The following is a 26889-nucleotide window of genomic DNA, read 5'->3' as shown; positions in this document are numbered from 1 at the left end:
TGACCCAGAAACATCATTAACTCTTAAATGGTAACTTTATAAATTCCACACAGACATTTCTGTAATTACTTTTTGCTCCATAGAGAATATAAAAGCACCATCTATTACATGTCAACTATCACCAGGATAGGATATTCTAGCTACAATACGTGAAACTGACTTAGATGTGTGCCAAAGAAGGTTTTAGAATCTCCTTTGCTAGATAAGATAAATTATTACAGTAGCATTTCTCTTCAGATGCTATTTTTAACTGATTTGAAACTATTTGCAGATAGAAATAGAACTATTTTGAATGCTGATCTCAGTATGAAATATAGAATCCACAGAATACACAAAAGTATTGATGATATAACATTCAGTAATCAGGATGCTATGAATTTTACATTAAAATTCAATTATGTAGTAAAAAATAGAGTTGTTATAGCTAGAAAAAAATATTTTCAGAGGCAGCAGATACCCTTGGTGAAATGAACAGTTCTATGTAGAAAGAAAAATCCAGGAAGTATACAAACTAGACACCAAGATACTTAGCATATTAAATTTAATCAGAGCTTACACACAATATGACATAAAACAGCAGTTACCAGAATAATTATAATCTGAAACACATGAAAATAGAAAATGGATTAAAGTCATACTCTGACAGTAGACTTGTTAGAAACAGACTTAAAATCAGATCTGTGCCACCTGGTGCTACCTTCCCTTGTCACATCAACTTGAGTCATAGTTTGGGATAGATTCAAGCCGTAGACATGTTGATTAATAATAAATCTCTAGTGAAACTTAACTTCATAAAGCCATGACTTAACTGTTTATTGGTATTTTGGTGACTATTTTAGATTAGAAATGCACATTTCTCCTAGTATTTGGAAATATAGAAGTACTTTGTGGGACAGTCCTATGATTGTCTTGGTTGGCTTTGTCATATAGTTCTCAAATTCAGTGATAAATGTGCATTTTTACATTAGAGATTAGAATTTTAGAGATTAATCCTGGGGAAAAATTTCAGGGGAATCTTCATGGACAACTGTATTTATAAAAGTAAGAATATGTCAGGTTATTTTTAATTGGGTATACTGACTGGCTTAAATAATGACTTTCTCCTTTTCAATCATATAGTTACAAAAACTGTACATTACAAACAGTATAGAAACAAGCAGAAAAGAATGTGCCACACATCCTGGATAATTACCTATATGCAGTAAAATTTACAGATATAAAAGAAAATACAGCCTACTCCTTTATAGTGCACAGTTATTTTTTTTTAGATACAATGTATCACTAGCAAGTAGTTGTGACTCCAACTCTAGTTGTCCCCAGCAGAGAGAATAAGAGCCAGATCTGTTCGGTACAGCTTCCCTCCATCTGACAAAGCCATTATGCTTTTCTTGTATGTTGGAATATTATTAATGTCCAGATCCTGTATAGAACATAGATGGCAATGTAATGCAGTTAAATATGGAAGCTAATTAACCATTATTAATTAATAAAATGTGAGCTGAAACTACTTTTATATCAACCCATAAAAAGCTGAATTAAATTCTTAAGCAAAAGTGAATAATCACAAGATGGTTTGTAAAGAAATTTATCACACATGGATTTAGCCATAAACAATTCAATTTAAGAATTAAAATTACTACTCATTTATAAAATTTTAAAGTTTATTTCCAAAGTGCGTGTGGGGTTGCAGAAACGAGAAGAAGATAAATAAGAGATATAGTAACTAAATTACCTGTTTATTCTTCTCACACAGATCTTTCAGTAAAGCATCCAGTTCATTTTCATCTATGTATCCATTGCCATCCTAGGGGAAGAGAAACAATCAGTACACAACAAACTCCATCCACAGTAGTAGGGAATGAAGTAAAATGGAAACAGTGGAATGCTCAGAAAATCTCCTGTGGGTGTTGGCAGATGTTCTAACCTGTTACACCAGAGCTTCAACACTTCTAGCTGCTTCAAAGTTGCAAAACAGGTCAGTCGACAACACCTTACATTTGTAAGGTAATTTGAGCTTTTCAAAGTACTTTCACATTTAATTTTCACTCTATTAACAATATTATCTCCAATTGGAGTAAGTAGTCTTATGTATTCCTGTGACAAGTGGTAACACTGAGGCCTGAAGGAGCTCATGAGACTTGGCCTGATTTCAGGAGAGATGACAGTTTTATTAGATAGAGCCCAAGTCCAGGAGCAATTGGAAGAAGAAACCAAAGACACGAACTACTGGCATCATTGACTTTCCTTACACACACAGTTTGCCATGTGGGAGGCTTCTTCAGAACATCTTACTTACCCTAGCTTATTTTCATTCACGTTGCAAGTGAATATTATCTCTTGTTTACAAATGAAGAAATTGACTCTCAGATTTTGGTCCCTTGTTCAAAGCCTCACAGCAGATAAATTATAGTACAGTATTGGAGACAAGGTGTGTACAATGAGGATATAACATAATACAATTCCCATGAAAATAATTCATTGGTTGTATAATTTTAATAGCCGATGTTTCTTTATTTTTAAAAGTTTTTATCAGTACATGTTTGCAGTATGTAATGTTTATATTCTTTGTGTGGAGTTGGTACATGTACATAATACCTCTTAATTCCTGTTTTATTTTCATGTTTTTTTAAAAATATGAACTATGTTTTTATTTTCCCTTATTGAGTATTTTTCAGAATTTCAAGGATCAAATTTTAGATAAGCAAAACATGTAAGGCATTCAAACAGAAATGGAACACATAAAAGTTGTCTCTCTTTGTAGGTAATATGATTTTTAATTTATAAAATATATAAAGATTCTAGAAAAAAACAAGTTCAGTAGTTACTGAATATGAAAATCAACATCCAAAATTAATCTTTCTATATGCTAACAACAAATTACCTAAAAAGGATTAGAAAATCCCATTTACAATAGTATAAAAAGAATAAAACGTGAAAAACATCTATAATTCAGTAGCCAAAAAATCCTAATAATCATTTTAAAGATTTGACTATTTCTTCAAAGAAGCTGTAAAAATGGCCAACCACTACAAGAAAAGATGCTCAATGTCACTGATAACCTGTGAAATGCAAATTGAAACCACAATGAGACACCACAACACACCTGTTCGAATGGCAAGCAAAAGAAAACGTGCGCTGGTGAGAAGTGAAGAAGTGGGAACCTTTGTGCAGTAAGTGAGAATGGAAAATGAATCATCTACCATGTAAAACAGCATGAAGATGCCTCAAAAAGTTAGAATAGTTAAGAATAGAACTATTATAGGATTCAGTAATTCAAGTCCGGGGTATTTATCCAAAAGATCAAGATCTCTAAGAGATATTACCACTACATGATCATTGCTATGTTATTCACAACAGCTAATTTGGAAATCACCTAAATGCTCATTGATGGATAAGTGGATCCATCTATCTATCTATCTATCTATCTATCTATCTATCTATCTATCTACCTACCTACCTACCTACCTACCATCTATTGCTATCATCTATCTACATAAGTGTGTATAACAGAATATTATTTAACCTTAAAAAAGAAATCTTGAAATATATATCAAGACAAATGAACCTTGAGGACATTCTGCTAAATGAAATAAGTCAGTCACAGAAGGATAAATACTGCACATAGTTATAGGATGTATTCAAATTAGTCAAACTCATTGAGACAGAGAAGAGATTGTTTTTTTATTTCAGGGTTTGGGAAGGGCAAATGAAGAGCTCCTAATGAAAGGGCATAAATGTTCAATTATGTGAGATAAATAAGTTTTAAAGATCTGCTATGCAGCATTGTTTGGTGAACAATATTATATCTTACACTTTTAAAATTCAGAGGGTAGGTGTTTTTACCATAACAAAAATGAAAGAAAAAAGACCAAACTTTTACCTGATCATATAACTCAAATGCCTTATTGAATTCTTTCCCACACATTTTAATTCCCTAAAAGACAAAGAAAAGAGCAAAAGTTAAAATGCTACTACTATATTTAGTTTATTTTTCTACCCAAATCTCCCACATTCTAAGTTTTCAAAGAAAATATTTAAAGTGGAGAAAAAGTCAAGTACCTGAAATTTTAGAAGAAAATTCTCTTGCACTGGTAGTAACCTTTGAAGAGAAAAACATGTTAATAGATTTGGTTTTGGGATGAGGGCCAGCTTACTTTAATAATATTACCATAGTTCCTAACTCACCTAGCCATCTCAGTCAGTTCCAGCTTTCCATCATTATTTGAGTCAAACAGCTTCAGCTAAAAAATAAAATTTTGGTTTTTTTTGTTTCCAAGAATATAAACAAAATATTAGCTATTGCAGAATAATTTAATGAATAAATACAAACATTCAATATCAAGCAGCTTGTTATCAAATTCTTAAATATACAGTGAAATTTTAGATACTAACACGTTTTAAAACTTTCAAAGTATACTTTCAATTTTGTAATGTATCAATTGACAAAGTTCACCAGTCCAATATGGAGCAGTGAAAAAGAGTAACAGTGGTCTTAACTAAGGCTTCCAGAATACTATAACTCATTTTTCTTGCAAATATTTTGAATGTGTATCAACATGTGGGAGGGATGGTGACTCCAGGATGCAACACGCCCAAACTTCTCCAGATGATGGTGTGAGAACAAACATTTGCCTCTTTAGAGCACAAAATAGTGCAAAGAAAAGCACTAGGCAGGTAACATGAATAAGTCCTTAAAGAATAAAATTTCGGAGCGAATTTGAATTGTTTTACCTTCCATTGGGAAGTAGATAGTAAAGCTCCTAGCTCTCTACTGTAGATGTCTCATACATTGAGATACGTCCAACTATAAACATGTTTGTACCCATATTTGTGAAATAGTCACACTTTTAAAGAGCAACTATTGCCATAGGATAAAAAAGCAGTATATATGAAATACATTAAAATGTATGAAATATGTAAAAAAGTAGCATTACTTTTGCCTTAGAAGAAAGGAATGTGCTGAGGTAAGAATGAATATAGGTTTAATGAGGTCTTTTTAAAGAGGAAAGGAAGGATATTCTGTGGCCTTAGATTCTAAGAATTCTTTGTAGGAAGCAGATTTTTTCAGGGTCCTATACTGAAATCACTTTTTGTCCATTGATCATATATTCTAATATTGTAATACTGTCTGCTAAGACACTGAACAACTAGATCACAGTTTAGTGCCCACAGGGAAATATTTCCTCACTTATATATTTAAATTTTAATTAGCTCTCAATTAATTTGCTTCCTGTATTTGAACTGGTTTATGGCATTTAATCAGATATGCCAGGCCAATTCAACAGGGGAAAACTCCCATCTGAGTAGTTTTTGAAAGGCTGCTTCATAGATATACCTTTAGATAAAATTGATAAGTTTATGTTATTTTCTATTCGCTCCCTCAAAAAAGTAACCAAGCAAAGTTTCAGAACTTAGACCTGCCCACGGTGACACACAGCAAGAAAGTCTCCCATTTATTTGTGAATGCTATTGTAAGTAGAAATGTAATGAGGAATTAAAGAGGAACATGAAAAAATCTTTTTGGTTTTCTTAAAAATAAAATTAGTCCCACTTTATAATAAATATCGCTGTTTGATGAATAAGCCAATAATAAATCTAGAGTTTTGTTTTTGTTTTTCCACACAAAGTAGGCCAGGAGGCCTAAAGTAAATGTTAGCTACATTAAATGCAATTGAACTCTGTAAAGATTGTTTCTCAAGGTAACTAAAAGTCTAATTTCTTCAGCAATCTAATGCAATGCAGTAACTTTTATAACATACAGCTAGACTGTATGGGTTATTTATCTAAATCATAGATAAGAATTCACAGTGCTTTAATATTAGTTAGATCATATATAAATCTCTATATCTACTGGAGTTAAAATGAGCAAACTTCACCTATTTAGAATAAAGTAACTTCATGGACAATGGTTTATTTTGTCTAGAACCTCATAAATTTATTTGCTCATTTGTCCTTAAAACAGTAGGAGCTTGTGTGTAAAGGCATTTTCCTGACTGTGTGATGTGCATTCTACGATAGAGCTTGGATACAATATTTGCCAAAGTGTCAGGGTCAGAGTATGTTTGGATTTTCTCACCCATAGCGCCAATATAATATCTTACAGTAACAGAAACTCAAAGGAAAAGAGAACCATTTAAAATGGCTTAATGACTAAAGTAGCTAGAAGTTCTCTTTAAACTCTAAAAAAGTCTATGATACACAAAGCTGTGATAAAAATGAATTTAGAATTTCTATGTAAGTGAATTTGAGGTGACATAATCTATAATTTACATATAAAATGTAATGTACAGTCATAAGACCTATGAGAGGTAAAAATCACGTAGCGTTGCAGGAAAGGAAATGGTCATCAGTTGAGCCTTAAAGCCAATGTCTGATAAAGTGAGCATTCTTGAGTATTTCAGCTTTCAAATGAAATGATAGCTTGTGCCCACATGGTTTAGTTCATCCTGTGTAGCCTCGAGAATAAGCAAGAAAACAGTTCTATTTTGTGAGCTCTTGGCTATTATCTTTTCAAGATCAGTCTTACCATTAGGTCTGTATACTCAGCTAGCTTTGTGTCATCAACAGTCTTGTTTGCTTTTTCTAGCAGGTCCTTCAGAAAGTTCTGTTAAGACAAAGAACACTCATAAATGTCAGCAGTGATGTCTGCTTCCATTTCAGATGCCTTGAAACAGAACGTACCAGAAATGCACAGAAAGCCTCTTTTAGAGGGTAGGGCTAGCTCCTTTCCACAGAGGACCTTAGCAATAAGACTAAACCATGTTCTCGTAACTTTCCAGTAAAAAAGCTGCTTTTGACATATGCAATATCTGCTTTTTACTGAGACACAGTCGGTAGCAGTCTGTGCTATATTATGCTTTTACAACTTCAATTAAAGAAGGATCTGGACTTTGTACTGTATAGGAATCTGAATTCAAACTTTAAAAATCAGCCAATTCAATGGATGTTTTTCTACCAAAAGCATTTCTGTAAGAAATATAAGGGCCTGTCTCTAAACCTCTGCACTGTGTGATGGAACTCTAACTAATTCTAAATACATTTTGTTCTCTCCTGTGCTGTATTTACACACAGTATGAAGCCTGTTTCTCCTGAGGAGCAGCTGGTTAGCTTCTACTTGTGACACAGTCCAAAGAATCCCTGGTTTCATGCTTCAGTTGACCATACAAATTCAAACAGTTGATCACATCTAACCCATGAAGACACACGAATGACACTGAAATAGAGATTAATGTGGGAAGAGTGAAAAAAGATGATTATTAACTCAACAGTTGGAATTAAGGAGTGAGTTTATCTTTTTCTTTTTTTTAACAGAGAAATAAATAAAATAAAAGCTTTTCAAATCTTGCCATATAAACGACAGTGTAGTACTTCAGCATAAGTCTCTCATTTTGTCCAGTGCTATTCATTCACCACTCTTTTAAATTTTCTCAGAAAATGAATTAATGCACTTATGGAAACCACACAGTTATTATAGAAGCATTGGGTTTCTTTGGTTCAGTAGTGGTTTATCTTCTTTCCCAAAGTACCAATTTGGCTGGACTGATTTGATTTCACTTTTCTCAAGGAAAGAGACCTTTCTTTGGTTTGATACGTTTATTTTCACTTCAAACATTCTGCTTCCAAATGAGGAAGTGAAGTATGGAGAATTCAAAGTTATGTGGTGGGGTGAATTTTAGTTTTGAGCCTTTTGAGACTCAATCTTTTGTCAGAGATTAATTGGGTTAAAAAGCCTCATCAGAGACTAAAATGGTGGTCATAAAAATAGCCTAGGAGAAACCTTGGGACACTAAAATTCAAAGTCATGTCTGAGAGCAAGAGATGCTGTACTCTATTATGGATCTTAAAATTAGCTTCCTTGAAAGATCTATTAAAAAAGAATGCTAAGTTATCTTCAAAAATTCCCCAGGGAGGAAGACTTCTATTTAGAACTCTTTCTGAGAATAAAATTTAGAACAAAGAAGAAGGCTTTTAAAATGTTTTGAGGTCAGTGTTGGAAATGAGCTAAAGTTTCTTTCTGAACTGAGAGAATTTTTAAAAGAATTGTTTGGCCTAAAAGAATAAAAACACAATAGCTCCACCGTCACCTTATGGGCTGTAGTTGCAAAGCTGTATGTGTGTAAAAGACGTGGTTGCCAGTAACTTCACACTAAAAATGTTTACATTTTCTAGAGGTGGCAGTTGAATATGGTTCACCAATTCTGCAACTGTGCAAATGTCCCAGTTCCACCTCTAAAAATGTGCATTCCTGCAACCATGTTGAGCCATGATCAGGAAAACAGTTTAATACTCATATTCAGGGGCAGAAGTAGTTCTCAGTGAACAAACCTGGAAGGTATGTGGGCTGTAGGGGAAAAGTATTAACATTATTAGATATGCTGGACCCAAACTTAGCACCTGTGTAATCTTGAAAAATTATCCAGTTGCTCTGAACTTGAATCTCCTTATACACTGGAAATGATAATAACTGTCTTACAAATTTTCTGGGGCGGGATTAAATGTTAAAATAAGATTTAAGCACATATGGGTACATATCCAGGTGATCAATAAATATTAGCTGCTTCCCTTTTACTTAATTATAAGGTCAAATTGGGTCATTCAGACTGAGTTTTGAGGAAATGAGACAAAAGATACATTTCTGAAAGGCTCCTAAATTGAATTCATGTTTAATCTGATAAGTAAGATTTCTCCAGTGCAAATCTCACTTGCGTTTCCCGATACATTTGAGAAGAAGGTATCATTACTCCCATTTTCAAGATGGAAAACATTAGATAGACTGATGTAGACATTTGCCCTGAGGTAACTTTGATTTTGAATCAAATCACCTCTGAAGTACCCATGTGAGAAACGAATTTATGAGGTAATTTTCAAAGTTGCAGTTCATCAAAAATTTAATTAATTTTGGATTTTGTAAATATTATTGCTGTCAAAAAGCTGTAGGTTTTAAGGCATGCTTATGGGTTTTGGGGGTGGACAAAGTCTGATCTTAAACATTGCAGCCCTGCGTCTTATTTCCATTTGACCTTCGGTGGATCATTTAACTCCTCTCTATCCTTTTATCATCAAGTAATACTAATTTTATTGAACCCATGCAAACATTAAATAAGATCATGTACATGAAGTGTCTGGCACAAAATCCCATAATTTGTCTTTCTTTTGGAAATGAAGTCTATTACATAAGTACTTAATTTATAAAATGAAATTTCAAATTTCAGTGGAAAAGTGTGACTTACTTGGCTTATGTATAGTTCTCTCATCTACCTACTTTTATAACAATTTATGTACACCACAAAAATGCTAATTCCTCAAATTGCTGAACAGAATTGCAAGAAAGAACTTGAAATCTCTTTCTCGATCCAGTATTTCATTAAGCATGTGGAAAAATGGGTAAAATGTGCCTTTGCTCCACACCAGTTTCTTTTGTGGGAAGTTTTTAAAGAAAACTAGGAAGCCCTTAGCAGTTCAGAATTGCATTGTAAAGGAAAAAACTTAATGTAAGTTTTTATTTGCTTACCTTAAGTTCTTCAGTTTCTATGAAGCCACTGTGATCGGTATCATATTTTCTCCATGTCTGTAAAATTTAGGTAAGAAAAACCAAATTAAAAGACAAAGCCAGCAATTCTGATTTCTTCAATGTTGCCTAAAGAGACAGGTTTCTTCTACCTTCATGAATTCCTCACAGGACTTCAGTTGCTGGCATCGGAAGAGCAGCAGGAAATTCTCTTCTGTGGGTAATACATGAGCCAACTGGAAAAGATAAAAAAAGAGAGAAACCATGTGGTTGACAACAAGTCTCTGCCATCACCTGCTGCTTAGTTTTGCTCCAACATGTTCCCTAGGAGCAGTTTATTGCCTAAAAAAGAAGGAGAGGAAAAACATCACTTGACTTTCCCTTCCTGGTACTTTGCTCTGATGGGTTGCTGTGGTTCTTCCAATACTCCTGTGCCCTTGAGTGCTTTTCTCTGTGCTCAGTGAGATGGGGCAGCAGGGCCACTTCTTGTCTGCTGTACATACAAGCAGATTCTCTCTGCTTGCTTGAACTCTTCTTGTATTCCGTGCCTGAGAGGTCTTGTTACTTTCAGAGTGTACAGAACAGCACACGGAGGGACCACAAACTTTATGTGAAACAAAACTGAGAAATATGAATGTAGAGAAAAGGAAGGAAAAAATTGTATTTCTAAAATTCAAAACACCTCCTATGAGATGCAAGGGAAGATAAACCAAAGAAAATGGAAAAATAGTAAAAAGAATGTCAGAAAGACAATTCCCAATGAACAGTGAGAAACTGAACAGTAATAGCAAAGTTAGTTCTCACATTATTGTTTTCGGCTAAAAAGACACGGCTGGAATCCATGGCTTGGGTTAATTTTTGATCTTCATTGTGTGACTTTATGACATTTCCTCTTAGGTCTCATTTCATGATTTCAGTACTTTTTTTGGAAGAAAAAAAGAGCTCCAGATCCCATTTTAAGACTAATATAATCTATCTATTGCATGCAGAGGAGGAGGGAGTTGGATTGATGGCCTCACAGCAGATGTGAGTTCTATTTCTGGCTCAGTTGCTAATGAACTGTGGTCCCCAGCAACTCCCTCAGCCATTTCTGGACCTCAATATCCTCATCATTAAAATAAGGAGTTGAAGGCAAAATCAATGTCTCTTAAATGTACTGGGTTCAAATCATCTTCTGTTGGAATCACTGTATCTTCACCATTAAAAAGCTAAAAATGTAAATAAGGATCAAATGTATAATTGATATTGCTAAACAGGAAGAAAAGGTCTAAAAGAGTAAGGGAAGTGGGAGGGGTAGGGGAAAGGTAAGAAGGCAAAAGAAAAAATATGAGAAAAGGAAAAACATGGAAACAATATTTTTGTAAATAGGGAAGTGTAGAGGGGGTTAGGGGCTAGAGAATGGGAAAAAAAATAAGAACCAAGTTACATCATGAAAAGGTGCAAGATCCAATGTATTGTACACCTAAAATGTACCAACAAATTTTAAAAACAAAATGAGCCTCTACACCCTGTACGTAATCAACTTTCCAGAAGTGGAGGAATTCCCCCAAACACAGAGATACAGACCCTCGTCCCTGGAATTTAGGCCAAGAACCTGCAGTCTAGATTAACTTTAAGCTCAGTGTACATCCTAAATTTCCACAGAATTATAGGAAAGGGTTACATATATTTTCTTTTCTTTTTTTTTTTAAACTTGCATCCTTTTAGGTCTACTAAAAATTTAAAATTTAATTTTTTTCAGCTTTAATTGAGTTTATTGGTACATTTTAGGGATACAGTACAGTTACATTCATTGTTGGGATCTTGTACCTCTACGTATCATTTTACCTTCTGTGCAAGCAATTTCATTTTCCTCATATCTATGTAATCTGTTCTTTACCTTGTTTTGAGACTTTGAAATAACATCTGAAATTAAAGCTGTTGAGATTATAGGATTTACACATGGGGATGAAACCAAGGAAAAGGCTCAAATAATTTCTTAGGATGTTTAGTGTGATCCAGTCAGAAAACATCTCATTTTGAAGTAAAGGCCAATACTGTGGGTAGATGATAATATATCCAGAAGGTAGAAATAGGAGATTATTATCAGTAATTTAAAAAAATATAACCAACTTTTCATTCATAAACCCATATATCAACACAGTGTATGTGATCTATATCTCTTACTAAATTCAGGCCTCTTTTGTGATCTTTGATTTCTTTAAACTGTTGAATCATAAAATTCTGTACCTCAGAAACAATTTAATTCAAAATCCAAATTTTTGAATTGAGGATGCTCGAAGATTGAATGACTTAATCTGGTGATTGGCTGACTTTGAAAATCACTTTTATTTGATAATTCTTAGTAAATTAAGTAAGCAAAAAGCCTTTTGAAGCAATAGAACCGAGTGGTTGCTCCTTCAGTCTTGGAATTAAAAAAGTGCATTTGTTGGTGATTTTTATATATGACAAGATAATTTGGATATGGGCTATATTTCCAGACACTGAAAACACCATCTTCCTGATCAAGTCCACCTTTTTCCTCAAAGGTGGGATGCTAGGTGAAAAGTAGATACAAATGATTTTTATTATTAATGTAGCCAGATATAAGTGAAGCCCAAAGAGTACGTCTTCACCAAAGGCAAGGGCAGTGAGGCAGATGGAGTGAGAGTGGCAGGGGTGGGCTGGGCGCGGAGAGGCCTGCGGAGGACGGAGACACCAGCATGTCCCTGAAGTCTTGTGCAGCCCTCACTAGCCTGTAATAATACTTTCCTGAAGGTGTTTTAAATAAACTTCTTTTAAGACTTTCAAGAAGTGCAGAGGGAAGAAAGAATAATACAGTAAAGAGGAGAGACCAAAAGAGAAGAAAATAAGAAGTGTAAGTCTCAAAGAGGGAGGAAATATGTCAGAGAGGAAATATGTCAGAGGCAGACATTTTGAGGAACAAGCTGACCAACTGAGCTAGTTGGTAAATGTATGCTTTCAAAAGTTCTGTGTGACGCTGGGTGTCTACCATGTTATTTCATGGTTTTGATAAGCAAAAGTGTTCATTGGAAAACAGGAAGTAACTAATACCAACTTTTTCTTCCTTCCTTTACTTAGTGGTACAAGGGATTAAATCAGAGCCTTCCAGCTATTAGGCTACCACTGAGCTCTACCACTGAATTACATCCCCAGAGCTTTTTACTGCTATTTTTTTTTTGTACTGGGAATCAAACTCAGGACCTTGTGCTTGCCAGGCAGGCATGGTGCCACGGAGCTAAATCCCTGGCCTTACTTTTTATTTTGAAGTAGGATCTCAATAAATTGCCAAGGCTGGCCTCAAACTTCTAATCCTCTTGACTCAGCCTCCCAATAAGCTGAGTTTCCTCCTTTGTTGGTATGTAACTTTTTAAGTTTTTAGTGGACTTCTTCCAGGACAGTAATGGTGAATCTTTTAGAGACTGAGTGCCCAGACCATAACCCCAAACCCACTTATTTATCACAAAGGCCAACTCTACAATTAAACTTGAATATCTGATGCTTGGCTGCTGGGGTAATTTGTCCTTGTGCAGATAGAGAAGGCTCTGCATGCTCACTGCAGCACAAGTGCTGTCGGTTCCTCACCACTATCCCGGCCGTGTATTCCAGTCTGCAACCTCTGATCAACCACCCAGTGAAAATATGTGTTTGTGGATTGGTGAATATCTTTTCTTCATTAAACATCCTTCTTAGTATGACTTAACATGATAGTGAGTATTTTTATGATCTTTGCTGTAACTTTCTATATTGCTAGAATTTATATAATTAATACCTTACCCTGAACAAAAACGATGTTTTTTTCTTTAAAAATTATACTTGTCCAAATGCACCAAATATATAAAAACAGAAAAATAGTAAAGTAGTCAGTAATGAATAGATGTAAAGTTAGGGAAATTTAACCATCACTAATTCATAAATCAAAGTTTGCATAACTCTCATGCAATTCCGAGATCTCTGGAATGTCAGATATAGAGTGGGTCAAATTGTTCTTCATGTCTAGAGTAAATGCATATTCCTTTTGTCTATGCTGTTTTGGTATTGCTTTTAATTATTAAAAATAGTGACTGCATCTATATGCAATATATTTGTTCTGTTTTAGTATCATTAAACTGTTCTTATTATATTCAACATATACACTATCCTATTTTACAAACATTAGAAATGAGTCTTAAACTTTAAAAATATTATTATAAGAAAACTAGCAATTAAAGGAAAGCCATGAATCTGTATGAATAGGGTACAGCTATAGGGAAATAGAAGAAATCCTGTTTTAAGATGCATTTCAGTGTGGTGGTCTTGTGTTGTCTTTTGGTCCTACTGTTAATACATACCAATCCCTCTTCAAATTTGCTATCTAGGTACAGTCATTCTCCAGCTGTAGGTGTAAGTTCATGACTCCAAAATGCTGAAGTTCCCTTACAGATGAGGTTAAATAGAGCTACTTTATTCTCAGTCGTGACTATCCAGAGAAATACCAAGTACTGTGGTTCTAAGATTTTTGGTTACTTCTTATGAATTCTCTTTTATGAACTCCCAAAATTTTATGGGTTTCAAGAGGGTAGGGAATATCAAAGAGGTGAGTGGAAAGTAGATAGCTGTGGCCACAAACAGAATCCCTTAGGTCACTTCAAAGAATTGACTGAGAATGAGGAAGCATATTTTCTTTCTACTTGCCTCTCTCCTTGAGAATAAAGCTCATGTTTTGCTGATTTGTTTGCCCAACAACTGCACAAACTCCAGTACATATTTTATTGACTGAAATGAATAAAAATACGATTTGTCTAGAGTCATCATAGACTGTAAATAAGTGACAGTAAAGCTCCATTGGATATAATTCAAACACCTTCTTACTGGGCTGTGGGTAAGGGGTTGAGTGAACACTGTGATGTGCTACCCAGAGCTCTCTACAGATTCTGGAGTGTTGTTGAGGTCTCAGTTCCCAGAGTCCTCAGTTGAGGGAGTGTATGTGTTTCCCAGGAAGCTGCAGCTTGTGACTAATCCACGTGGGAATATAGAGGCCCAACCTACTCACTGAGAAACCTCTGAAAGGCCAGCCAGCTTCAGAGCTCACTGGAGGGTCAGCTGAAATCTTTGTTGAGTCATAGCCTCGCATCTTCTTTTGCTCGAGTCTTATTCTCCTTACTCCCCTTCCATAGGGAGCGTGCTAATAGTCCTCCTAAGTGCTATGCTGCCACTCGAATCTGCCTCCCGTGGAACTCCACCTTAACAGGGTTTCTCCCTCCATCTCTCTTATCTTATTTTGAAATTGAATGAAATCCCTTATTGTGCCTCATAGGACTACTAACTACTAGGCCAGCATGCTGGTGGCCAGAGATATGCAGCCACTACCAGTAAGAAACTGACAGGAAAACAGATGATTTAAACCATTTTTTTTTTACTGATAAAAAGCAGGAGATAGGTACAGTGATAAAGCTAAAAACTAAGTGTGAGAAGAGTGTACACAAAGTAACCACTAAAGATATAAGTGACAGAGAGAAATACTTTGAAATACGTTAGAAGCACGATTCCTAACTTTTAGCCACAATAGTGTGCATTTTTGCTGCCTCCAGCACCCATTACCCAAGCTTTCACTCTTTCACCTGGGAACTAGAGAACCCAGTGAGAACCGAGTCCAGGAAATGTGGAAGGCAACTAATCGCCTCATAAATGTAAAGCTTTTTGAATTTAAATATTTGAATGTGACTAACTATATAAGAAGTGGGAAGAAAAGGCTTGAAACACAGAGTAGCATACATTTTCAGGTAAGTTATTTTTATATTTAATAATAATAGAAAATATATTTATTTGAGTTTTTATAGTATGCCAGGATATTTGTCTGTCAAGTATTATCTCATCTTATGTCAACACTCATAAAAACCATATGAAGTTGATAATACTCATTTCTGTTTACAGCTAAGGAAATAGAAGTTCAGAGAACATAAACAGCCTGCTTTCATTTACCTTGTAGATAGATTAAAAAATCAGTCTATCTTTCTCAATTTCTTTTCTTTGGTACCAGGGATTGAGCTCGGGTCCTTATGCTTGCAAGGCAGGCCACCAAACCACTGAGCTAAATCCCCAGCCTGACCTTTCTTGATTTATGAGATCCTTGACCCCAATCTTCATCACTCTCCATTAAAATCTTCAATCAAAATAGTTTTACTAATAAATCATTAGAAAATCTATGCAGAGCAAATTTTAAAATGAGATTTTTATTGTCGGTTATTTTCTCAAATTCTAAGGCAGATAAATAGTCTGTATTGAAAAATTACATCTACCCTGGCTAACCTCACATGTTCAAGTTCCATTGTGGAAGAAAAAAAGGAAATGGCTAGAACAGTGGCTGCTTCCCTGGGAGGGTTGTTACAGTTTTAGGATTAAAATAGCTTTTGGATCTATTTTTTCAGTGGATGCACTGACCTGGACAGATAGAAATATTTAAAGTAGAGAGGATAGCAGGTTCCTACACATTACCCAAGGAATCCAGAAAATCTTATAAATTTGACATCCAGCTAAAGGAAATATCTGTACTTCATATGAGTCCTAGAGAAGAAAATTCCATTCCCCAATAAATCATTAAGTCTTCCTATTTAATTACTTTAATTGGACTTCTTTGCAATAAAGCTATTAGTCTATATAAATTTAGAACATTTTTGACTGCCATAGTATTTGTTAAATTATCTCAGAATTTCAATGCTCTTGTTTTAAGTTCACATTAATAATCTTGTTATTACTGAACTGTATTTGCATGAATTTTTAAGTCTATTTAAAGTCATAAAATTACTAAGTTTAGAAGAAATCATATCTGCACATTACTCTCCCTTTTGTATATTTCTTGGTAGCAAATGCATGTTGTTGGAAAATGTCAGTTAACTTCTTAACAGAACTTTACAAATTATTCACGGCATTTTCAGGTTTTTAAATCAATGTAATCAGTTGCAAAGGGAAGTAGGCTAGTGCATGGAAATTAGTTTGCTTTAATTAGATTTTGAGTCCATGAGTGTAACTATCAACTGGGCACAACATGTAAGTAAATCCAACTTATTTTCCCTTTGAACACCAACATTATGTTGTACTTAACTGGGGGGGGGGATTATTATAATTTTTTAGAAAGCTTTGTGTTTTGTTTTTCTTTATTGCTGGCCATGATTTGTGTCCCTTATATGTAGGAATATCAGTATGAAGTTGGGAAAACAAAGGATGAACTTTATTTCATACAACTCTCTGGTGACACGAAAGGGCACATTATAGTTCAGGCATTCTCTGCTTACCTTTTCTTCATTTTCTACACATTTTTGCAATTTTCAGTTTCTTTTTCCAAGTGATTTTTCAGGCCCTCTTTTTTCTTAACTCCTACTTAACCACACTAGACTGAATCACCTGCATATGAACTACTGTGGCAATTTCTCCATGTTCTCTCATTCTCTAATTCTCTTCAGTGAAGCCTGCCAGGCCCTTTTCTCCTATATTTTGGCTGATAATCAGGTTTATAAAAAAAAAGAGTTCCTGAATCAGAAGCAAATCTAGGTCTGCATACAGCTTTTGTCACTCCTTTCTGGTGGCATCTCAAACATATAATTCAACCTTTTTGGGCCTCAGTTTCTTTATCCTTAAAATGAGGAATTTTAGCCAGATCTTCTCAAAGGCTCCATTTAGCAAAAAGTTCCATATCCCACAACATTAAAACCTTTAGTCCGTTCTTAATTGTCTCACTTCTCTCTCTTCAAACTCTTCCCGCTTAAACTGATCTGAAAGGTTTTTTCTAACTCATGTTTTAAATTCTTTGCCCAAATAATTTCTTGATATAGTAGGTCCCTAGCTTAGGGTGGTTCAAATTAAGATTTTTTGACCTTATGATGATACAAAAGCAGTACACGTTAAATAGAAATGGTACTTTGAATTTTGCTCTTTTCCTGGGCTAGTAATGTATGGTAGCGTATTCTCTTGTGACACTGGGCGGTAACAGTGACCCACAGCTCCGAGAGCCAGTCACCAAAGGTCTACAGAGTACTGTGTTGCTCAACTATGACGTCTGTTAGGTTAAATGCCCTAATGCATATTCTTCTTGTAATGTTTGTCAACTCGTAATGGGTTTATCAAGATGTAACCTCATTGTGAATGTAGAAGCGCCTGCACTTTTTGCATCTCTAACCTGGCTAACTTTAAAGCTTTGCCGTAAGTAACCAAATGACTGACACTTGAAATTTCTTTCTTTTCAATGGAGAAAACATGCAATTTTTTTCTATTTTTAAAAAAATAGACACAGTACTTTAGGGGACTATGTCCATGTCCTAACAGCTAGACATTTGTTTCTTACTCTTTCTTTGAGCTTAGGCAAATTTTACTGACTTTTCAGTAAACTATAACTCTAGTTTACTTAACTATAGGATAGACCTTAACTATAGGATAGGACCTCATTTTATATTTAGATTTCCTTTATTTTGTTGTTATGAGAATCAAAAGGGATAATTTATTTGAGAACATTTTATAATTTATATAATGTCACACACATATAAACTCTTATTCTTGTTTCTATAAAAGTTCCTCAGCTCTTCATTTCAGTCCACTTTACCCTCTTTAGCCTCTTCTATTAACTATATTCGTTTTTCCTCTCAATCTTTTCTTCCTTGCAACAATTTCTATCTCAAGCACCTCAAACTTGTAAGGAAATAAACATCTTTCATTAAATCACCAAGACATCATCTGTGAAGTGATACCTAGCTTCTCATTCATGTTAAACCTCAAATAATAAGTCATACAAAATTAAACTGTGTCATATGTAGTAAAACCTGGACTCAGAATATGTTCCTCCATCTTGTCCTTTTAAAAGTGTAAAATGCACACAAATGTGGTCTGTGTTTTTACTACACAACCTAGGGTCACTGAAGAATTGAAACAATAAATAGCTGGGCTCACTGGAGTCCTTTAAGGCGACATAGATAAAAACAACAGATAAAAAAAAGTCTTTCCTCTACTAGAATTAGAAAGTACAAACTTTGAAGTAGTCCACCTAAAATTTCACTGATGTCAGATTTTCAAACTAGTTTTGAATAATTAGATTTGTCTCATGTCATTTATGTTCATTTAAAATTGATTTTATTATTCTTGATGATTTCATATCTTGATTAGCTGGCTTCTGTGTCAATATGTAACTCCCATTACTTTTATCTCTTTATATAGTAATGAGTTACACACAGGCAAAGAGCAATACGTATACTCCAGAGAACATTTTTAATTATAGAGATAATAATAGTATGCTCTCCCTTAACTCTATCTGTGGTAGCTGTTTAAAGGTGTTATTTCACACCAGTATCACAAGTGTCCTAATAAGAAAGATCAATTATTTGAAAACCAGGTTAGTTCTCTAACTCCAAGATATAAGTTGTTGAGAGTTGGACTACTTCATACTTTAGTATACTGAGAACATTGTGTGAGGAACATAATTATGATTGTGATTTGCATATTTTAAAATATTATGTTATTTATTTTCAGGGCAAAACTTTCCATTAAATTTCTCTAATAGGTTGCAGAGATAAGGACAGAATCTGAGATACTATCAGAGTTGGGAAAAGTAGGAAAAAGGGCAGCAACAGCTATTTCACAGAATGGATACATAATTAGAGTTTTGTTTCCTTAAATCACAGAAAAAACAAACTTCCCTCAAAAGGAAAAGTCACTGTCAAAAGATTAGATTTAACATCCATAGTTTTAACTTGTAGAGACCCAAAGGAAATATGTACCTATAGTACATCATAAAATAGTCACTCCCTTTAGTTAAGCAAGTTTTTGTGTTTTTACTAGAGGTACATGTCAATTTAAGGTAAGGTTTTAGAACCAGAATAAAGATTTGTTTTTGCTCTGACATTATAATAGGGACTGCAAATGTTTAATTTTAAATTTCAAAGGAAAAATCTACACTGTAAAACAATAATAAGCACCACGAATTGGGTATTTGACTTTGTATGGAAGGGAAAGTGAATAGTATAATGTGATGGACAGTCATCCAGAAATTGGTAACTTGTTCTTCTAACTGAACTGATGCCAGCAGACAGATACATGACCAGACGTTGACCATTTCATTTCTGTAGAGTCTGTTTTGTAATACTTTGTTTAGCCTCTGGATTTGGTCAACTGTTAGCATCAATTTTATTTCTAAATTTTTTGTTTCGTATTTCTGAATGGAAGATAACTCTCTGTATGAGTCTTCCCTATCATGTTTGACTTGGATACAACTTCAGTAATGAAGCTCATTTATTAAATCAGACAAAACGCATAATTTCCTTACCTCTACAATTCCTATTTTTCCATCTTCTCTCTGCCCATACTGATCCACAAAAGTTTTCATCTCAGGTGATAACTCCTAAAATTACATAAGATCAGGTAGAAGTTTATAAAAAATATGCAGTTATACTTGTGATGGTGTTAATAAATTACTGCAAGGAGAAGCTAAAATTGAAACCATTTAGAATTATACATGATGAGCTACTATCATTAAATTAAAGTCATAAATGATACACAGTATTTATTAGTTTCAAATGAAAGATTTATGATTGTGCTTATTCTGGAATCAATCATTATGATTTATTGTCTATTATTAGTTTTCAGATTATGCTATCTCTTGAAAATATAGTCAAATTATTCAATTCATTAGCATTAGTGAATTTAAATATAATGATGGCTGTTAATATACTTTAAACATTACTTTCTTCATTGAAGGTTGTATTTTATTGTTATATTATCTTGTCCCCTGACATTTTTATTATTCCAGCCCAATATTTATCTGTGGAAATTAATAAAATGTATTTTTTTGTTTGGACAAGCAAAGCACATAAATGTTGAAGAGTAACATATTTGTAAGCAAGGAATATTTCCAGCACAAAACAGGCATTCATTGACTAAGTAAATTTAAAAATTAAAGACTTGGGAAAAGTGTGCAATGAAAAGGGACTTGACCAATTTTTACTTTCACTGACAGACACACGATTTTGATGACCTTAGTTTAGAACACTGATATTATGCTTGTGACCTTTGCTTCCAACAGTACCATAGAAGCAGTGTCCCAGTGTTGCCTTGTGTTCACTTTTTCCACAATGATATTCTCTCTGCCATATATTTTAGTACAATAAAGCAAGTCTAGGAGTGACACAGTGGATGCTATCTTCTCATTTGGCTTGTTTCTCTCAATATGTTAAATTACTTTTATAATCCCTTTACATATTGACGGATTAGAGAGATATTAAACTATAAGCTAGTGATCTGAACATAGAGCTGGTATTCAGGAAGTTTAATTTTTTACCCTTGAGTCTTAAACAGAGCCTATTTAAAATAGCCCTGTTGCATTAACCAAAGCCATTTTAAAATAGGTCAGCCCTTACTCATATTCTATTCTATGTCCTTGGGAATGTAAATTAAGGTCTCAATTTTCATCATAACTAAAAAGATGGTAGTTATCTAGCACATGTTTGCTCTAGGGATAGGTAGGTTATTATAACTTAAAGGCTATGTTGAGGCTAAATAATAGTATGAGTAGCATTTATAAAATCCTTTGAAATTAATGTAAATACTCTAGTTGAAATAACGTGATAAATAGCAATAAAGCAATTTAATTAAATTGTAGTCTTAAAAGAAGTCTTCTGTGAACAGATTGCAATTTACATTTATTAAAATTTGATACAGGAACAATTATAAGAAAATAAAAGTGTCAACTCCATGGCAACATTGGGACTGAGTCCCTTTACTTTTTATACATATCTTTATGTAAACAAAAAACAAAGCATCGAGTCTTAAAGATTAAAACTGATTAATATGACTAGTTTAACTTACAGACTTGATATTTAGTCTGAAATTTCTGGGTGACAGTTGTATCAAAATCCACTTTTTGAGCAGTTTGAGACATAGTCATCATCAAAGATTCATACAAATCAATGCAAATTTAAAGATAAAACACCATGTTTCCTGTAAAATGGTAGTGGTTTCAGAAGTATATTGGGGTGTTGTAATTCACTGGTGTTACATTCACCTTGGTGAAAGTTTTGAAATTTCACATTAGTAATATGTCATGCCAAACCAGTGTTTCCCTTAATGCAATGAAATGTGCTATACGGTGGCAAGAAATGCGAAGAAGTCTGTTTTATAAGGTTAATCTTCATATTTTTAAGAAAGAAAACATGTAGAAGTAGGCTAATGGCAATGAGCTGCGTAGTATTATGAAACATGTGTCTAACATATGAACCTCTTAATCTAGATCTGTGATTTTTAACTATTCAAAGCCTATCCATACAACCCAGAAAATACTCAAGCATAAGGTATTAAGCAACTTGACAAAATCTTGTGCCTGTATTCAAGTTGAGTACTATTGAATTCTAATTTAATAATTGGAGCTTCATATAGCTCAAAATGGAGGCTAGGCAGTAGAAGAAATAATTAAGGTATAAACTCAATAAAACTCCAATATGAATACATTATTTACATAAAGGTACAAATATTAAAATGAGAGGTGAAAAATCTGAAAAAAATGTATTAATCCCAGGATAAAAATAAATTTAAATGTACTCATTTGGTTGCTGAAAGCATCTTCCATCAGACTTTCCAAACAGAATTTTAAATAGGAAGAGAATTTCTTTTTCTAATAAAGCTAAAGATCCATAGAACTGTAATGGCAGTGTTGCATAAATTTTTTAAACAGTAATGTGTAAGGTGGGAGGAAGGTGGAGAGTATATAAGATATTTGATTTGATTTGATCCCATTATACTTTTAGATTTATATTAAATTTAACCAGGGTAAAACAATCCCTAGGGCACGATTTGGTTTAAAATGAATTTGACCAATGATTTTAGCAACTGATAAAGTAGTAGTGCATTTTAATACAATTAGAGTCTAGAGTCCACTGGGATTCTTTTGAATATGTTGTACAGAAATGTGTACTATATAATTTTCAAAGTGGAACAAAAATCATTCTACTAGTATATATATATATATATATATACATACATATATATACATCTATATATATATAGATGTATATATATTACTCAATACTAGCAGTGGTCATTTGCTATGCAATATACCCAGTTGATATGAATTTAATTCATAATGTAGAAATTTCTTTCTAATCATAGTTCAAAAAGCTGAAGACCTTTGAATCTAGCAAGCTCTAACCCAACGTTTCCTTCTGAAAGACAGACTTACATAAACCCCAATAGCCTGGTAAAATTCTTAACTCATTTCCCTCTACGTGTTCATCACATATGCTTAAAAGTTGACATTTTATTTGCAGCCTGACAACATTTTTTCTTAAAGCAATGATAAGAATTGTCATATGTTTAATTATAATAACTTAAACCACAAACAGCTTATTTTCAAAATATTATCAATTGTTTCCCATAAGAATATTTGTTAACTTATTTACAATACATAGAATTCTTTAAATTTCTTACTTTTCTAACTTTTGGGGTTTCCTCTCCTACAGAAATGAAAGCCTTTCTTGCCAAATTCTTGCTCACTGTTAGGTTACAAATTGGCCAACTATCATCAGTGAATAGGGTCAAGCAAGGCAGGATTCCTTTTCCTCTCCCTAAGAACTTCAGCGCCATAGGACAAACCGGCAGTAGAATGAGGTTTCTAATCTGCAGATCTGTTTCCTGACCACCAAGGGGCAGAAATGTATTTCTACCCCTTCCTTCTCATGGCAGTAAAAGAGAAGTTAAAAATTACCTAACCAAACCCAAGTGATAGAGGTGATGGTCTGTTCAGGGTTTCACCTATCCATACTTTCAATGCCTATTAAAGCAAGCACAAAATTATCTATTATCCATCTATCTATCTATCTATCTATCTATCTATCTATCTATCTACCTATCTATCTATTTTAAAACCCTGATTTAACATTGTTAAAATTTTCCTCCTTAGAAAACCTCATATTTTTAATCTCTCCCTCCCTCCCTCCTCTTCCCCTTCCCCCCTCTGTCTGCCTCTCTTTTCTTCCCCCTTCTTTCCTTCCACCACCCTCTTATTCTCACTGTGCAATTTGGAAAAAGGAAAGGTGTTCTTTCTCACCTCTCTCAGTTAATAAACGTTTACATTCCCTGCAAAAACCTTTGGCCCCGCTGGCTCTTTATGAAAACACATGCATGTTTATGTTTTAAGGTTGACTTTTTTTTTTTTTTTTCCGCTCTTCATGGACTCGAACCTACCAATCCAGCCTTCTTTCGCGCCTGCAGGAGCTCCTGGATCAAGTTCTGCAGCTCCTTTCCTTCCAGGTAACCACTTCCTGCAAAGACAAAGGCACCCAGGTGTCAGATTTCTCATTCTGAGCTTCTTCTCCTCTCCCTTTTCACCAGAGTTACCTTTCTGGCAACCCGAGAAGCTCTCCCTGGGTTCTGCATTGATTAAGCAGCAAAGGTGGAGCTACCTCCCCTGCCGGGGTGTCAAACTTTAGCGGCATGGAGGACAAAAGGGATGGTGCGGATGCTGAACACGGCCCCAGAAACTTTTGGGGAGCAGGGCTCCCCAGTTCCTGCTGTCTCCGTCCTACCATTATCGTTCCTAGAAAGACGCAAGTGTACGGCGGATTACATGCAAGCAATACAAACTTTCAGGCTGAAGGCTAGGCAGCCAGTCGGGGAGATAGGGTTAGGCAGAGTAGAGGAAGAAGTAAAGAATAGAAAAAGATGACAGTAGGTTCAGGTAGCTCTGGGGGGTCAAAAGAGGAAAGAGGAATGGAGTATTGAAATAATTAAAAACAAGATAGTCACCGTCAGAGTCGAAATGAAGCCAGATCTCGAAAAACTGTTTGGCTGTGATCAGGGATGACTGCAGGTGGGATTCTGCCATTGTATAGCGAGGAGCGTGCCTGCGGTGTGAATGTGAGAGAGTGCGAGTGTGTGTCGGTGCGGAGCGCCCGGGCGGAGGCGGACGAAGACCAGGAGCTGTCCTCGGTGCTGCTCTGCTCCGGCGAGCCTCCGGATTCTCTGCACCCCGCACCCAGTTCTCGGATATTTATCCCGACGGCTCCAAACCGGCCACGCCTCCTCCTGCCTTCCTTGCCTCTCTCCCCGCCTCTTGTTCTCACCAACCTGCTTCCCCTCCCTCCTAGTTTTCTGCTGTCTTCCCAGGAAAGCTAGCTGGGGCAGGGATTTTGGAGTCTAGGAAGCAGCAGGTGGTGGGAGATCCCTTGCTTAGAAACTGGGTGCTGAAACAGAAGCTCGTTTTCCCTCACATGTTTCTAGCTCAGGGTGACTCTTATTCCAGAATACTGTAGCAGAACAAACCAAAAAGGATTTGATTTTTCAGATGGAAAGGTAAAGCTGATGAAGGGGAAAGCCATGTAAACAGTGATTATGTTTGCATGCAATTTCCCCAAGGCTTTTTAGCATTTGTTTGGACAAAATCAGGTAAAAGCTCAGAAAGTCTAAATTTGATTAATGTATCAAGTGAATCGACTGATGTCAATAAGCACAATTTTATGCTTGTGAAGACCATCATTCGAATGTTTCTTCAAAACAGTTCATAGGAACTGTATTGTCAACACAAGAAAGCAGAATTAAGGCTGTTCTTGTTCTAGTTGAAATAGAATTATTATTGGAAAGCAATAGAATTACATTATAAAATATTAAGATGTTAGATAAGGAAGCGATCTTAGAAATTCACTTTCTTGAAATTTAGAAAAAATAAACTGCAGCAAAGGGAAGGTGGGATCTGGTCACTATGAAAATTTAGATTTTCACATCAGTTACCTTATCTGATTATCATTATAGTTTCTCAGTTGTCATCACATGAGATAAACTAGAATTTGCAAGGTTAATAACTTTATATTCTTTGACTTAAAAGAGATCCAGTTATATGTACTTTCATCCAATGAAAAATTACTAACATTTACTGTATCGAACACTCAGCTAGATACTGAACAAAATGAAATAAGAGACACAGTCCCTGTCTCCTGGAATCTTAGACTTACGGGAATGTCACATAAGCACACATGATAGCACATACTGATAGAATGGAAGTATGCACAAGCTGCTGTTGTGTGTAAGCTTTCTAAGTTTTTTACTGTGCGAGATTTCAAGCCAAAGTTACCTATACTCTCACAGAAAACATTATTTCATTTTTTTTTTTTTACTATGAGGAGAAATGGTTATGGGAAACTAATTTTAAAAAGACTCTTTTTTGTCACTATATTTGTGGCCAGAATCTTTATATGAAAAAAAAATGGAATAAGGACAATGGAATGTTAGAAAATAAGCTGTGAATAGAAGGGGTGAAAAGAAAACGGTGACTAGGCAATGATTTGAAATTATACTGTGACCCTTTTTAGTCCTGACAGAGCTGACTATGTCCTGTGTAGGCCATGGGAAATTTTGAGATAAAACTGCCAGAAAATAATAAAGAAATATAAACTGAACAAACTGATGAAAAGAAAGCATTTTTATTATTTTTATAATTATACTAATGTATTCTCCAAATAAAACCCTCCTAACCTACATCCTTAAATACTTGAAGTGTTCTAGAATCTTATTTTAAATTCCAAGTAGTGATGAGAACATTTAAATTTTGAAAAACTTTAATCAAGAAGCACTTTCTATAACTTTTATTATATGAAAAGTTCTTTCATTTCCCTTTTCTGAAACTATGACAACTTCAGAATTTCCATGTGACAATGTTTAGGCATTGTGAATCGATGGGGTGTAGGGATAAGAAAGAAATAAAAGACATTGTTTCTGCTTCTTTTATATTTGTGTGGAGTGATTTCTGAGGGGAATAACATAGATTTTGGAGACTTAAATTCACCTTTAAATCAGTTTTAATGCTGCTACCACCTTGCGGAAATGGCTATTAAAATTGTCCTATTTATAAAAACATACAAATATACATGCATAAATTTTTGTTATTGTTATTTGGTTTTTACAGAAAAGGGGATATGTTCTGGATATTACCCTCTGACTTTTTATCATTAATTAAAGGACATCTATCTAGTGCTAACATTAACATCTAATTCGTACTTTTTGAAACAGTTATTTGATTTTTCCATTATTGTAGACAGCTTTTTTCTAGTGTTTAACTGTGACAAGTAATGTTGTAGCAAACATTTCCACACATTTATCTGAGATACATGTGTTTATTTTATTTTATTTTATTTTTTTTGGTACTGGGGATTGAACTCCGGTCCTTGCGAGATACATGTGTTTCTAATAAAACAGAAGAGAGTTCTCAAAGTGGCATGTTAGTTCAAAAATATGCATATTTATATTTTAATACACATTTCTAGGTTATTTTTTCCAATTTGCAGCAACTCATACTGAAAAGAGCAAAGTGTGGGGTTACCTTATCCTCATTGACTCTGAATATTATTTTTTTTAAACTTTTGTACTAATCTAGTAAGCAA

General features: G+C 34.5%; 1 protein-coding gene across 1 annotated transcript; it reads right to left on the bottom strand.

Moving 5' to 3' along the window:
• Positions 1–524: 524 nt before the first annotated feature.
• Positions 525–24496, bottom strand: Calb1 (calbindin 1). The gene is made up of 11 exons (XM_010612000.2): positions 24263–24496; positions 23702–23778; positions 19794–19868; positions 9661–9744; positions 9512–9568; positions 6527–6604; positions 4186–4241; positions 4060–4099; positions 3881–3934; positions 1733–1804; positions 525–1420 (listed from the first exon to the last, which is right to left on the bottom strand). The coding sequence occupies exons 1-11, from the start codon at positions 24339–24341 to the stop codon at positions 1307–1309; spliced, it is 786 nt and encodes a 261-aa protein (XP_010610302.1). The 5' UTR covers positions 24342–24496; the 3' UTR covers positions 525–1306.
• Between the last annotated feature and the right edge of the window lie 2393 nt (positions 24497–26889).

This window comes from Fukomys damarensis, unplaced genomic scaffold (genome assembly GCF_012274545.1).
Source record: "Fukomys damarensis isolate Sample0158 unplaced genomic scaffold, DMR_v1.0_HiC HiC_scaffold_5, whole genome shotgun sequence".
Lineage (NCBI taxonomy): Eukaryota > Metazoa > Chordata > Mammalia > Rodentia > Bathyergidae > Fukomys > Fukomys damarensis.
This window is presented reverse-complemented; position numbering and strand designations above follow the sequence as displayed.

What these genes read in the sequence shown, in the direction of transcription:
- Calb1 (XM_010612000.2), bottom strand. Translation starts at nt 24,341, where the DNA reads ATGGCAGAATCCCACCTGCAGTCATCCCTGATCACAGCCAAACAGTTT. An exon ending in ATTTTCTTCTAAAATTTCAG is followed by an intron (nt 3,935 to 4,059) that starts GTACTTGACTTT and finishes TTTGTCTTTTAG; the next exon opens with GGAATTAAAATGTGTGGGAA. An exon ending in TGTGTGAGAAGAATAAACAG is followed by an intron (nt 1,421 to 1,732) that starts GTAATTTAGTTA and finishes TGTTCTATACAG; the next exon opens with GATCTGGACATTAATAATAT.